The 15,428-nt window shown below is 33.9% G+C and overlaps 1 protein-coding gene across 1 annotated transcript in view; it reads left to right on the forward strand.

The window, feature by feature from the left end:
- The window catches only part of LOC129260634 (START domain-containing protein 10-like), a 31,053-nt gene extending 18,006 nt beyond the window's left edge, over positions 1 to 13,047 (forward strand). The window contains exons 3-5 of the mRNA XM_054898591.2: positions 1,445 to 1,562; positions 6,132 to 6,184; positions 8,003 to 13,047. Coding sequence (XP_054754566.2) covers positions 1,445 to 1,562; positions 6,132 to 6,184; positions 8,003 to 8,242 — 411 coding nt within the window. The 3' untranslated portion in view covers positions 8,243 to 13,047. The remainder of the gene's footprint in view (positions 1 to 1,444; positions 1,563 to 6,131; positions 6,185 to 8,002) is intronic.
- The last annotated feature ends 2,381 nt before the right edge of the window (positions 13,048 to 15,428 follow it).

The following is a 15,428-nucleotide window of genomic DNA, read 5'->3' on the forward strand; positions in this document are numbered from 1 at the left end:
AATTTGTTCAATTTTTATTGGATGATCATGGTAAAGTTTGGTGCTGTGTTAAATGAGATCTATTTTGAGACTGAATGAAAATTTCTGCTGTGCTATTCCCATTAGCCCCATTCCATTGATACTTTATGTTCCTTGATTAGCCTTATCAGAATGATCCTGCTGTAATCTGTAGTGAATCCCAGTCAAATTTACGCTCCTTTGCAATGGCTTATCGTTTAATCAATTAATTGGCTGACATGATGGCAAAGGTCCACTTGATTTGTGGTTTGATTTTAGGTTGAACATCATGAAACCTGATTGAGCTGTGTTTTACATATTTATAATCAGTGTCATAATTTCGTACTCTGTATGTCAAATTAAGAATAAAAATTTCTAATAAAATGCAGCACTGATTTATATGATGAGGTAATGTTTGTTGATAACTTGCCAAGATGAAAACAATTTCTTCTATATCTTAATGGCACACTACATTGCTTTTATAGCTCCAGAACTTGGTGCGTTCAAGAAACTAGTCTGCCTTGGTTGAGTACAGAACAATAAATTTCTAGGTGCAAGAAATTATGCCTTGGCTGGGATTTGAACCCACTGACGAGAGTCATAACCACCAAACCACAGCGCTCTACATATACACACAATGAAGTGCATTCTTTCCCGGTGATCTTTTCATCCATCAGAGATCTTTTTTGCAGTTTTCCCTGTGTGTTCATCTGAGGTTTGATCTTGTTTAGCCTTTACGACTAATGGTAATTCTTCCAGGAACACAAAGAGAGCCATAACATCTGCACTGCTGAACCAAATCAAGGCACTAAACAATAGGGAGGTGTCAACCCAGTGTCACACCTTCTAATGAGAAACTGATGGAGGGGTGTATTAGGGTAGAGGTCAATTACAGCTATTCCCTCCATCGCTCCATCACTGTCTAGCCCTTCGCTTCATCTACATATCTGTTATTCTCTTTGTCTGGTCGTCTCGTTAAACTCTTTCCATGTTGTTGCTGTTGTTAATGGTGCTTCGACAAACTTATAAAAAGTAATTCCTTTGGCAAGTTCTAATTGTATTAACTGGCATCTGCTCTACCCCAATATACCATAAAACAACAACAATTGTAGATTCAACTAATGATAGAGACCAATATTTTCAGTTTCTGTACCATTGATTGTTCTGCTGTACTATGTTGGCTACACGTATCATGTCTTGAGATGGTAATCAAATGTCAAAAATCCCCTGCAGAAAAGATGGTTATTCCTGTATACTATAATGCATGATTCAAGATTGTAGGATGCTTCTACACCGGCATTTTTATGAGAAGTAGTGATTTTTTTTTCTTCCAGTGTCAGCTCTTATAATCTGCTGCATGGATTTTTTTTTGTGAGAGTTAACAAGGTCAAGGTGTTATAATGTCCTACCACGTAATCACATTTTTGTTTGTCGTCTCTCTGTACAGGACCTACCTCCAAGGAAAGGTTTAATTCGAGGTGAATCAATACTGACAGGTTACCTGGTGAGACCAAGAGGAAAGAATAGCTGTGAACTATACTACGTCACACAATCAGACCCTAAAGGCAAGTATCACAATAGACCTTGGTATTGCCATGGTAATGGCTGACCTGGTTAGGCTCTGGGCCATGGCTCAGTTCGGTGTTAAGTTTAGGAGAGGAAATTAAAGTTTAACGATTGTGGTCTTTTTATAGCTTTGTTTTCCTTTTTGTTTTCTTGACATTGTAGGAGAAAATACCTGCATCTATTGTTGTCTCCCTTATCAACCACTAATGCTATCTACATCACAAATACACAAACCCATATTTTGTCAAAGGCTTGCATCAAATTTTAAGACTTAAAAAAGAACCCTCTGTGATTTGACTACACTTCCCTGAGTGTGTTTCTTTCCCTTTCTCTCCATGTGAATTTTTTCTATATTTTTACTCATACATAAATAGCTACATTACCCTCTCTGCTTACAATCATGTATATTCGATTGCAATCTTTCAGCTTAAGTTTATTTCACAAAAATCCTTTCAGACCCTTTTTTGAGGGTGGGGGGTCTGTAACATTACTGCTTCCACTCTCTCACATTCTTCCACCACATCCTTCTCTTTCTCTTCCTCCCCTTTAAACTCCATCTCTTGCACTATCTGTTATCCCCCTCCAGCTGTTCTTTCATCTTTCTTTCCTTTACCAAGCATTCAACTCCTTCACCTCTCATAGCACTTTCCATGCAGACACACCCTAATTGATAACCAGTTCTAATGTAGACACCAAAGTCGGTCATAGAATCAGGTTAATCACTCCCTCTTTACAATCTCCCTTTTAACCTACATCCCGTATCCATGGCGATGACCCAAATGATGCCTGCCACTGGTAGAAATGTTTTTTAAATCAAACATGTCCCAGTGCCTCCAAGACAATAAGTTTTACCCATCACCTTCCCATCAGATCTGTGGTAGAGTGGCAGTGCTTTGACCCCAAGTTACAGAACAACATTCTAAGAAAATAAATTAAATGAAAGTTTGGAGGAATAATGGAAAATTGATTGGTTTTGAAAATTGAAAACAGAAAGTAATAGTCTTATATTGAAAAATGAAATTTATACTAGAGGCACATTCAAATTTCTATTTGGCCAGTTGGTTTATGCCTTTATACATGAAGTTTAATGTGTAGATGGACAGTCTTTCCATTGACTCCAACACATAGAAATAGCAGGGCTCCACACTAACACTTTTTTTTTTACTTGTCACAACCTATTCATGTTGGACCAGTAGATACCCAGATTTTTACTTTTTACTGGTCCCCCAAATTAAATAAATAAAAACTTGAAAATTAATATGCTGTCGTTTATTTGTATGGGGGGGGGGGAATAAAATCAATAAACAGTAGCCTACAATCTCACAAAATAATTCATAAGAGCAATTTCTCAATTTTGGAGAGCCATTTTTATAATTTACAAATTAATCCAAGAAAAATATTGTTATATATACTCTTGAATTTAAAAAGGAAACAAATTCTAAGTAAAAGAAAAACAGGTTGATAATATTAAGATATGTAATGGTCAGGTTATTGACTTATTCATTTGTGTAGTTGCTGTACGTGTATTGAATAACTGCATCACAAAAGGCCAATCACTCAAATTTATTGGATGATAATCATATTCTTTCCCAGAAGCCAGGCTCATGATGAATTTACTTCACATAATGTCACACAGCACAAATTGGTGAATATACATGTAATTACTATTGATAAATAGGGATTTTCCCTGATTTATTTGTGCATTTACACTGGAAAAAACTGTGCATACTCATGCTAAAATGAAAATCTGCTTTATTTATTCAAGCTTGATATTTTATGGTACTTGTAAAAAAATTCCGTATTCACTTTCTAAAAGCATTTATAAAAATTTCTTAAGAAAACCATGTACTGTAGGTGATAAAATTAGTTTATAATTCAGTCTTTAATAGAATAGATTCAATGGAGTAAAATGGATTTCTTATAAAAATTATAATGGTACCGGTATATAGTATTAATTTTGGGCGATGAGCAGGTACATCACCTGCATATCTGAAATGAATGAATTACATTCTTGATTAGTAGGTCAAATTTTATTTTGGTCAGTGGTTTGCCAGTCAAAGTAGAGTGAGAGAGATAGAGAGAGGGAGATTGGATGAGAGTAGAAGGTAGCAGAGGATGTGGCAGAAGACAATACAGGAAGAGACTAAAGAAAGAGAGAGAGTGTAAGTAATTAAAAGAAGAAGAAGAAGAAATAAGAGCTAAAGCGAGAACTACATGTTTCAGTTTCAGTTTTCAGTTTAGTTTATTTCCATTATTCATATACAGACATTAACATGCTTGACATGAGTATAACATAATTATATTGAGTTGAAATAAATCGTTATTGAGACAGAAGTTATACGCAATAAGAATTTAAATCAGAACTACATGTAGGTAAACAGGTACATAGACCTACATGTTAAAAATAGATTATTGTGGCACTGTAGCACTTCTTGTATGAAAAAGAAGAAGCTAGGCATTCTGTAAGATACAAGAACAAATATAGGTTTTCTAGATCAGGACTGAGAATAAAAGATATGTGTACTCTGTATTTTGTCTCTCGACCCTGGTGCATGTATTTACAACTGTAGTATAACATTTGTATATTGACTTGAGTTTTACAGACCAGTATATATGTATCTGTATAGAAGGACATGTACTGTATGGAGAAAGAGAGAGAGAAAGAGAGATAGGAAGTGAAAGAGATTGACGTAATAACAATCCATTCATTGAGACTGAGATGTTATACTTTGAAGGCTGGGCAGGTTGGGAAAAGTGGAAATAATCAATAAAATCAACACACAGATGGAACAGACTGTACAATGACATCAACTATGGATTTCAATTCAACCAATTAGGCATAAAAAGAAACTCGCATACTGGGTGTATTGAGAGAATATTCACTCTTTTTCATGTCATGGCTCTTTCTCTAGTGGTATCTAAAAGGAGGTGTATTTACATTGGGCACGCCACTTGTTAATTTAATTAACTTGGCGAGTCTTGGCTCTTATCTAGCACAGGTTGAGGTACTTTCAGCTCACCTTTAACTGATACGATTATGAATGATATAGGCTTTACAATTGGATTCGCTGATCGCCAAGTTCAGATATCAACAGCTCTTTAATTAATTTGAACAAAAATAATTGTGAAGTGCTTTTAGCAGTCATAGACTGGAATCACGCTATATAAATACCAATTATTATTATCATTTATTTATTACATATGATAAGGACAATAGAACATGGTGATTAAAATCATTAAACCAATGTTGCACCATCCTTGCTATTCATTGAGAATATAACTGGCTTATCCACAATGCAATGCAATTTTACAAGTATTTTAGTATTACTGGTTTAATCTTGAAATTCATTACATGGTATTATACTCATAGGTGTATGTACATGTACATCATATGTCTGTATTTGGGCATGTAAAATTTCATCTGTGCTGTACTGCAGACAATTGAAAGTCCATGCATCATCTACAAGTAATGAATATTACAATTGTACTTTGCCAGTGCCTATTTTGATGGATGGACTATATATATATGCAATGTGGGGGCGACCAAGCAGAACTAATTATTATTTTTTGGACAAGGAAAGAGAAGACAATATATTCATCACTTGACAAAGATAGAGTTCCTGTAGCTAAGGCAATCATTTATCATTAGAAACTTTAACAAATAGGAGCTTTAAAGGGATAGGTCACTTTTCAAATTATGACGTAGACAGCAGCATCAGCAAATATGATGGTGAAGATATTGATGATGATAGTGATGATGATGATGATGATGATGATGATGTGGTGGTGGTGGCAGTGGTGAAAAATGATGATGATGATTATAATGATGAGTATGATAATGATGGCCATGGCTTTAATCACCTAAACCTATATCATTCATATATTGTTGGTTAATGGTTGTAAATACTTAAGACACATTCTAGAATCCATGTGCATTTATTGTTTCTTAATAGTCAATTAACTTGAACTGTAAAAAAAAGTGAGAAAAAAAGTAGTATTAAAATGAGCGATGATACTGCATGTTGGGGTGGACTTGTCCTTTAAATTTAACTACATGTTTGGTTAACATCCCTGTAATATTGCTGGTGCCTGTAAGTTTGCATACAATAGAACAATCCCTGTGAATAAAAATCTATTCATTTTCATCATCCATAATTTTCACAGATTATTACATGTATTTTGATTAGTGAGGAGCTTATTAAAAAGACTTCCTTTTTGTCTCCCTTGAGAATCATACTGTATTTATACATTCTTGGATTACAAAATGTTAAGCATATTTCACTAATTCACTGATAAACATTCCAACCCAGACAAAAAGCAAAACCAATAATAATTGATGTTTTATATTACAAAACGCCATTATAATTTATTAGATATGTTGATACATGTACTGTATTTCACACATGAGAAGAAAGAAAAGAAACAGTACCAAAGAGTGATTTGGCATGTATCTGAATTTCATTTATAATATATCGTGTCTGGAAATGCTATTTCTCACTTTAATATTACACTTCATTAAGGAAAATAATAGAGAATTCTCTCTTGTTTATTTTCTTCCTTTCTTTCAGGATCAGTACCTAAATGGGCAGTGAACAAAGTGGCACAGATCGTAGCTCCATCGGTAAGATATAAAATGTGGTATAGTAGGAATAGAGATTACATGTTGAATGTGAAAAATTATTTAGTATGCAATGACCAGGAATATAACCTTGATGTATTATATAGAAAAATAATAATAATAATACCAACATGCTTAATATATAGCGCATATCACTACCAAATGCGTCCCTATGCGCTTAATTGGATATTATTTCCCTGGCTTTAGCCCCGCAGCCTTTTACAGCACGGTGGCATTTCAAGGAATAAATTCCTGCCAGGTACCCATTTATCTCACTTGGGTGGAGTGCAGCACAATGTGGATAAATTTCTCGCTGAAGGAAATTACGCCATGGCTGGGATTCAAACCCACGACCCTCTGTTTCAAAGTCTGAAGACTAATCCACTTGGCCACAACGCTCCACAGACTCTCCACAAGAAATAATTTATCTGATTGCAGATTATCTAAATAATATTACCGTAATCAGTTTGTTTCATTTTCACTGCATACCCACTATTATTGCTGTTGACTTATACCAGTAAATGTGTAACAAATATAACTGTACTTTCTCCTCCAACTGTGACTGGCTGGCATATGGGAGAGATAGACACTTCATTTCTACTTCTCAGACAGCTGTAATATATCAAATTTTATGTTGTTAATTCTTTTTTTCTGCATCATTAATGGCAAGAGGAGTGATTGCTCTTGATGAAATATGATTTTTGCTGGTACACATGTACAGTAGATAGGATAATGCTAATGAGACTGTTCTATGTTCCCCATAGGGTAACACTTTCACTATTAAGATTTTTGCAAGACTAAGTTCACATTACTATCTGAAACACAAACATGAATTGTAATTCATTTATCTGTTTTGGTAACATTTCTGCCAAAGATAATTCATGCAATTTGTGTTGACATGGTTCTTGATGAATGTGGACATAGGGGTAATCAAGTATTAATGACAAGTCGTAGGTCACACGATCATGGTCAAATGTCTTTTAGGGTCAATGAACGTAGTAATGTATCATTATATGAATGGTGTTTTTTGTGAATAATTATTTTATAGCAAGCACTGCTGCTATATTGAATCGCGTAATGCAGGTGAGACTGCCAGAGGCGCTCCATTTGTTTGTTTTCTAAATTCATGATAGAATTTCTTAAAATTGCATGGACGCGACAGTAATTTAACTCCAAAAGTTTTAATTCCATGATTCCTGTACAATAATAATGCATCACTTAAGTTTCTCTAAGCGCTTTACAAGTTGCTCGTATGTCCCCAATAAATTTTATACTTGGAAGTGGAAACACCTAGGATTCTGTATGCAACCTGTGGAACATCATATGTTATGGACAGTGCATGTCCTCTTATACCTTTAAGTGGATTGTGCCTTGTCTAGGATTTACATATGATTATTTACATCGTGTGGCTCCAAAATGGTTTGAAACATAAGGTATAAAATTTAAAAAAATGAAACGATCACAATGGCAGCAATTTACTGCAATATGGTACCATATTTCTGTTCAAGAAAATCATTGAAAATAGACAGGTGGTGATATTGTTTGAGTGTACCATGCACATCTACCATATATGGATCAATATTACAGTATTTGTGTGGGGAGGGAAAAATGGGATATTAAAGAGTTCCTTTTTTAACAATTTGTTCTTTAGGTTTTTCTATGTAGAAAATGAATATTTTTATTTATTGCCAATATCTTTAAAAACATGTTTTGTAATATTGTAATTTCTGTGAATGTGCATTTTGTATTATCAAATATACATGAGATAAATCTGTTCTAGTGACAATATTTTCCCCTTTTTTTTCACGTTTGTGTGCCCAGGTGATGAAGACATTACGTAAGGCATGTCTAGGCTACCAGAAATGGAAGAGCTCCCACAATCCTAGCTTCAAACCTTGGTTATACCCTGAGCAGGCCATGGCGTACCTGCCCCGCCTTGACATGAACGACATCCTAGCCAAGCAAGAGTACCTGTCGGACGACTCCCTTGATGAGACCGGAATGAAGGAGGAAGACTTCAACGATAGTAATCTCATGGCAGAAGACAAGGAGGTTTTATGAGGAGAATCTGTGGCTGTTGCCATGGCGATGTGATGGAGACGTCCATGTTGTGTCTGGAGATATTTCAACCAGTTTCGTACTATGATTTTATTAAGCTAACTTACACAAATTAAGTGGGGACATACTGTACATAGTGTTAAGCCTGAATATTGATATCTTTTTTTATATGGGCAAAAGGATTAACAATTCAGTGCTTAGAAAAAAAGATGTAATAATTCATAAGAGAAGACAGTATGATACCATGTTGTACTTAGAAGTGCATAGTCCTTGAATATATTCTACATTTAGTACAGTAAAACTTGTCAAATCAAAGCTGTATTTACTTATGAAACAGCTTTGAATTTACAATTTTTACTTACAGTACTTCACGAAATTAAAAAGACCAGGGCCATATCTCGTCCTGGGAATAGCTCTGACTAGGCAAAGTTTAAAGTAACATGAGATGAACTCAGTCAAAGATAGCTTTTGGTAGGCACCTTTTCAGGTCTAAGCCTCATCTTTCAGTGGGAATCCTGCCTAGTACCTTTACCTCACTTATCCTCACATATCAGCATAGAGATAACAGTTGGAAAAATGGGAAAGACACTATGAAACACACTGAGGGATTCAAAAAATGTTGCTTTGTTCATGTGCCTTAGTTGATGGAATGCATCATTTTCTCCTTCCCTCATCAATGGATAATGATAGATATCCCTCCATGGCTATACTTCTTAATACATACATTAAAGTTGAGAGAGACGGGAAATAAGTTCCTGATTGGCAGGGTTAGAAATGCACGCTGGACTATGCCAAATCCTGTCTTCCATTAAGGAATAATGAATAATTAATCCCAAAGAGCTAATTTTCATGACTCCTCTTCAATGCGGTATGTTCTGCAGGCAATGTAGGTAATTACAATTGATTAATAGACTAATTACTGGTTACTTTACTTCAAATGAATTGTGTTCAGCTTGTGAGAAAAAAAAAAGTTTTCTGTTTATCTCATTCCGTAGGAACTCGGCAGGACAGCATTTTTGCTGGTAAACGCCAAGGTGGTATATAACCAATTACTGAGGAAACATTTTACGTCTAGGTTAATCGGTCATAGTGGCTGACCTTCTAGACTACAGATATTACTCTCGGGCCTTTTTATCAAAGTGGAGACAGTGGCAGATTAGGGATTCGAACTCACAACCTTGCGATTATGAGTCCAATGCTCTAACCACTGGACCACACGACCCGTTTTGATTTGTAATCGTTTACAACTTTCCCCCATTCTTAAAATGTGTATCACCATTGTCCAATTATAACAAGCATAAAATATGAATATGTAAAGTCATTTGCAAATATGAAATCAGTGTCTAAAAATTGCTTGTTGCTGCAGCTTACATTTGTTTCAGTGAATAAAATTCTGAAAACAAGTGGCAATAAGAGAATTTGATGATACACTGAATGGCTATCATTTTAAGAGGGTATTGGACAAGGATGGGTTTCACCTTGACCTTGGCTTCAGTCAGAGAAAGTGTATAAATCCTAATTTAGAACTTTGAACTCCCGACCTTGATATCCCATGTATTGGACCAAGTGATTGTATTACATAACAGCCATTATACCAAAATGATGAAAAATGTTTTCATTGTATGGCATCAGTGGAGTTAGGCAATCGTGAAATTCAACCATGGCCTTGTCATGAATAAGTGATACAATACTGAATATTATTAAATTTATCCTAACTGTAATTTAGGGAAAACCATGTGCAGAATGAAAATAAGATCAATATGTTATGTTTCAGGGACCAAATGATTTTAGACCAAGTGTCTCCAACTTCAATACTGAATTACCAATGGTGGATTTTATTTTTACTAGATTATATTTATAAATTATGTTTGATAAAGATTTCATGCCTTATGTCTAATTTAGCAGGAATATTGCGGAAAAAGTCCAATAATCAATGGGCCTAATTTCACAGTCGTTGGTATTTTTAAGATATAAATTAATCCACTGTTTATGACGGCAAATTGATTTACTGAGAAAAAAAAATGGATCATAGCAATAATTATGTATTTGGCACACTGCAAAAAGCTTGCATTCAATATCGGACCTTTTCTTTCTACATTTATGTAAGCTTAAAGAATAAAGTGTAACTTAAGCATGAAATTTGTATAAACCATTATTAAAACTATAGATTAAAACCAGGGATTCAAAACCACCTTTGTGAATTTGGGCCTGGCATTTTATGCGGGAATCTAGTATCGACCAGACAGGTTCATTTTGAATTCAATGTGAGTTTAAATGCCCTTAAAATTCATATTTAATATTCTCATCAGCTTAACCAATCTTTATCTTATTATCTCTAGGGTGTCACAGCATTAAATGCCCAAGGCTGCTCATGTTATATTCAAATCATGCAATCAACATTCAGCAATAAAACATTGTCATTTTGATTCCATTCCAGTATTCTTAATGTCAGCCCTAATCTCCTGTAAGCTTCCACCAAACTTAACTTGTACTTTCAACCAAGAACAAAGTTATATTTTTTAAATCCCCATTGATTATGTACAAGTAGACCTAGCAGTATTAGTAGTACAATACTGTACAATACATTGGGTTAAAAGACAATATTCTATTATTAGTCACATTCTTACAAGGCCATATTCTAGTATGATTTATATTTCCTGACATTTAAAGAAAACTTAATGTAACTAAGTTGGTGTGATATTATAATGTTATATTAGGTTCCTGATCAAATACAGTATTGTTTTATTCTGTTTACAGTAGCATAAGATTGAAGCAAACCAATGCAATCATTGTGGTTTAAAAATAAATTACTGTGCAATGTAACATGCTTTATTTCAAATCATGATTTATTTGCAGTTTATGCAATTTCAGACCAAACAACTTCAACTAAAAGTTTAAAAGAAAATCATTCCTTTTCCAAGAAGATAAATCCTGTACAAGGTTGTGAGTCATTTGTATACTGTGTGGTATATTTTTCATGAAACAATTTAAGACTTTAAACAAATTATATAATCTCATCAGGCCTCGTAATACTATGTTTATTCCATTTTCTATTGTGTAACTAACTGAATTCAAAGTATACTGTTTTAGATATCAATGAAATACACAACTTTAATATGTATTCATTCCATTTGCTACTTACGAGTATGTAACAACAAAAACATAATTTTGATGTTATGATGTTTTAAACATTAAGTTTAACCAATTTTTTATATTCTTATTCTTTTTTATTATAATATCAATTCTTTTCAAAACCTTCCAGATTTCATTCTGTTTCCTCTTTCTCTCTCTTTCCTGGAAGAAGAGTTTATGGTAAACTTCAATGAGATACATTCCAATCCAAGCGATGCAGTCTGGCTGCAGGTTTTTAGTGCATCCGATGTTCCTAGTTGCTACCGGCTGCAGCTCTCGTAAAGAATTTGTTTTATCCCCAGATGCTGTACAAATACTTGAATGAAGTCCATGAAATTTAATATGGATGGACATCTGATACAGCATCCCCCCCCCCCCCCGCCCCTCAACTCATCATCCATTCCTTTAATTCCTTTTATCCTCCAAATTAGAATGTGAGGGCCAACTGATATATCTCCTCAGAATCAAGTCTTCCTCTAAAGGATTAATTGTAGAGATGTTACATGTTACAATTAGTATTTGTACTTACATGCTGCTGCTATGTTTGGCAACCTATGTCTTAGAGTAGCCCAGATTTTCTTTAATATGAATGCTCGATCTATTAAGACTAGGCTTCATTGACAAATTGAAGTTACAGATGCATTTATATACTGGGTAGCCTCGGTGTACAAAAGAGCCAACTACTAGTAGATGTCTAAGACCAGCTTGCAAATCTTCCCCAGTCTGTGACCTTTTTTCACACATATTGACCAATGATTAAAACAAACAATGTCATCAATAGTCTGCTATAGTTGTACATGTATTTCATTCTCAGTGATTGTAGTAAGTAACTTTGTACAAATCTTCAAATAAACTTCAATAAATTGATTTTATTTTCTGCTACAAGGAGGTAATCATCACATCAGTCAGTTGCGAATTTGCAATCAATTGTAAGATTTATGATTTGCTTGCAAATGATAGAAAGTTAAATGCAATGCCTTATTGATCTTTGTTAAATAGCCCTGAGAATGATATAATGTAAATATTAACATGATTATACTTTCTAACTCAAACTCTATTTTATTTTTGTTGTACATGTATTAATTTTGTCAGTTTTATACTTGTCTTTTATTTCATGTTGATATCTTTGCTTGATTTGTAATGATACCAAAGGCCACCACTAATCTTACAAGTAGTCTATGATCCTAGTTGGGAACAAATTGCATTTTTATATTTTATGAAAATACAAAAAGAGAAAAATTTCTTACATGAGGTTTAGAATAACAATAAGAATACAGATATTGAAATTTGGGGTTATTTCAACCTTTAGTGTAAAACATAGTTTAAATTGTTTTCAGATTGTAGCTGGTTGACGATTACTGTGGCATCATTATAATTTAGAAATTGAATTTGCCTTTCATGATGAGGACTGCAATAGTCGTGAATTTGAAGTTCAGTATTCGTATAATACTTTGGACAGAAAGATTTTTTATGTTCCAATGTTTACATCAATATAACATTCCCATAATTATTTGGTAGAAAACCAATTGTAAGGTGTGTGGTGGCTTTAATTTGTACATATTATATTTGAATATTGTAATTTGCTTCTACACATCATTATTTAACATACAACTGTCAAACTCTCATTGCACAATACTGAATCAATGCAATGACTGTTATTTTGTTTTTAGTGATTCAAAAATGAAAAGGAAACATTTAAGCTATTATATAGCCATTAAAAGCCATAGGTATCCAGAGTAGTAATCACAGAAAGTTCAGCTAGGATTCACAAAATCTCCCTAATGAAGATTGTAACCCTGTTTATTTTACATGTGTCTTAAAATCAATGCACACATCTTAATGGGAATATCTTTGATCTGACTGGATGTTTTGTGAAAGGCTACCTTGCAATATGTGTCAGCTAGTGTCTGTTTAAAAAACGATAAGCAATAATACTTTCAATAACACTATATACATGTATTGGTTCCAAATTATGATTTATCAAGTGCAGTTGATATTACAGAGCATCTTTTCATGTGTAGATTTTTTTCCTCAGTGAATATGATTTTCTTTTGCAATTCAAAATAGATTTTCATTTTGAATAATTTGCATTGTAAGCTCTTACTAGATTGTGCTTCCATATCTACTCTGTTTATGTTGTATTTTTACTTTATATGATTTACTAAATGTTGGTTATAAAATGCTTACAAAATGTACTAAATAGCACATTTGGTCAAAGATTATTTATTACCACAAAAAATGTTCGTAGAAAACAATATATCAATATACCAGTATATCATTAAATTGTGCACAGTGTATTTACCAATGGAAATTATTTTGCCTTTGTTTTGTAGTAATGGATTATAAATTTAAATGACATAAATCAGTTCTACAACTGATTGAAACAAGTAACAAACTTAGAGTTGCGATATATTAGAATCATGTGCAACTGTTTATTTGAAGGGGCTATTATATGAAATCAATTCAAATAATGATACTAGATCAAATGATGGTATTGAAACATGTTCTCTTTTATATGAGCATGATAAATGACCCTGCTTGTCTTGCTTATCATAAAATGTTTAGGTTGACATTGTCCAAGTTACTGCATTGTATCTCAATGTATATTTCTAGTGTATTCTATGGTGAAATGTCAAGTTATGTTAGTGACTTAAACATTCCTGATGTTTTACATTATGTGCTAGCACCAGAATACATTTTGCTATTTTATGTTATTATTATGAGTTTATAACTTCTATGGTGTTTTTTTTTTCAATTTGGTGTTTGACATAAAAAATATATAAACAAAATATTATCTGTGGGTAATCATTATATCAGATTTACTGTTGACTGTTAATATCTTTTGGTGTTGGTGTTGGGCCTAACTAAACTAAACTTTAGATAAAGCTCAATCGGTGTAGAGCTATCAGTTACATGACTACTTAAGTCATCTTTGTAAACTCGTGTTAGGTGTTCGTGCTAAGAAAGGGAATCTGAATTGTGCTTAAGGTTCCAGTATGAACATACCTTCATGTTGATTTTTAAGATATGTTGTTGATTGATTTTAATATGTTGGTTCCTGAATACTGCTTCTTTACAGATTAGAAAGAGGGGTCACCAGAACCTAAGCTTACAAAGGGTCGTGATAGATCTGATCAGTTTAACTACGGAAACCCAACAATGTCATAATTCTTTATAATATAGGAATTGTACTTAACATCCCTTTGGAAACAAGCGAAGCACATTGATATGTCAGGACAATGATGTATGCATATTTGGCATTAATGGCCTGCCTGTGATTGATCAGAACAAACTCGACTCTTTAGAAGCCAGGGCCCAAATATCTAGTTAGTCAAATCAACCACGAGATGTAGGTGACAAGGGACCAGGGCCCGTTTTCCATAAACGAGATAAGCGTGCATTTTCTCTTATTTCCTGTCTAAGACAAAATTCTTAGCTAAAATGCATATTCCATAAAGAATTGGCTAAGAATTTTGTCTTAGAATTTGGCTTAGAGTTTTTGCGTGACTAAGACAGATATAGGATGAATGGCTAAGCGACTTTTCTTAAAACTGCGGAGTCTGTATTCCATAAATACAACATGGCTTAGAAATTTGCCCTAACTTTAAGACAGTTGTGAGTTGTCTTTATTGTTTTAGTTTCAAGGCAATTTCGGCCCATGCCTTTTCTTTATCCTTAAATGTGATACGTGAATTAAATAAGCGTGGGTCTCAAGATCTCTTCCCTTTCTCTTATTTCTGCTATTAGCGTAATTTTCTCTCCTTCAGTGAAATTGGCCTTCCTTTTTTCTCAGCTTCCATCTTGATATTTGTTATGATGCGATTTTTGCTTTAACACATAAAACGCATAGACTTTTATCGCGGAGCAGCTGTTACGTTCGCGATAAAAGTTGCGTGACGTTGCAATTTTCTCATGACGTCATAGACTTTGAGACTTTGGCTTAGCCATATCGTCTGACTTGAGACAAATGTCTTAAAGTTTATAGAATATTGTTATGGAAGAAGCAACATGCTAAGACCAATTGCTCAAACTTCAGCAAAAAGCTTATCTCGTTTAT

This window comes from Lytechinus pictus, unplaced genomic scaffold (assembly GCF_037042905.1).
Source record: "Lytechinus pictus isolate F3 Inbred unplaced genomic scaffold, Lp3.0 scaffold_19, whole genome shotgun sequence".
Classification (NCBI taxonomy): Eukaryota; Metazoa; Echinodermata; class Echinoidea; order Temnopleuroida; family Toxopneustidae; genus Lytechinus; species Lytechinus pictus.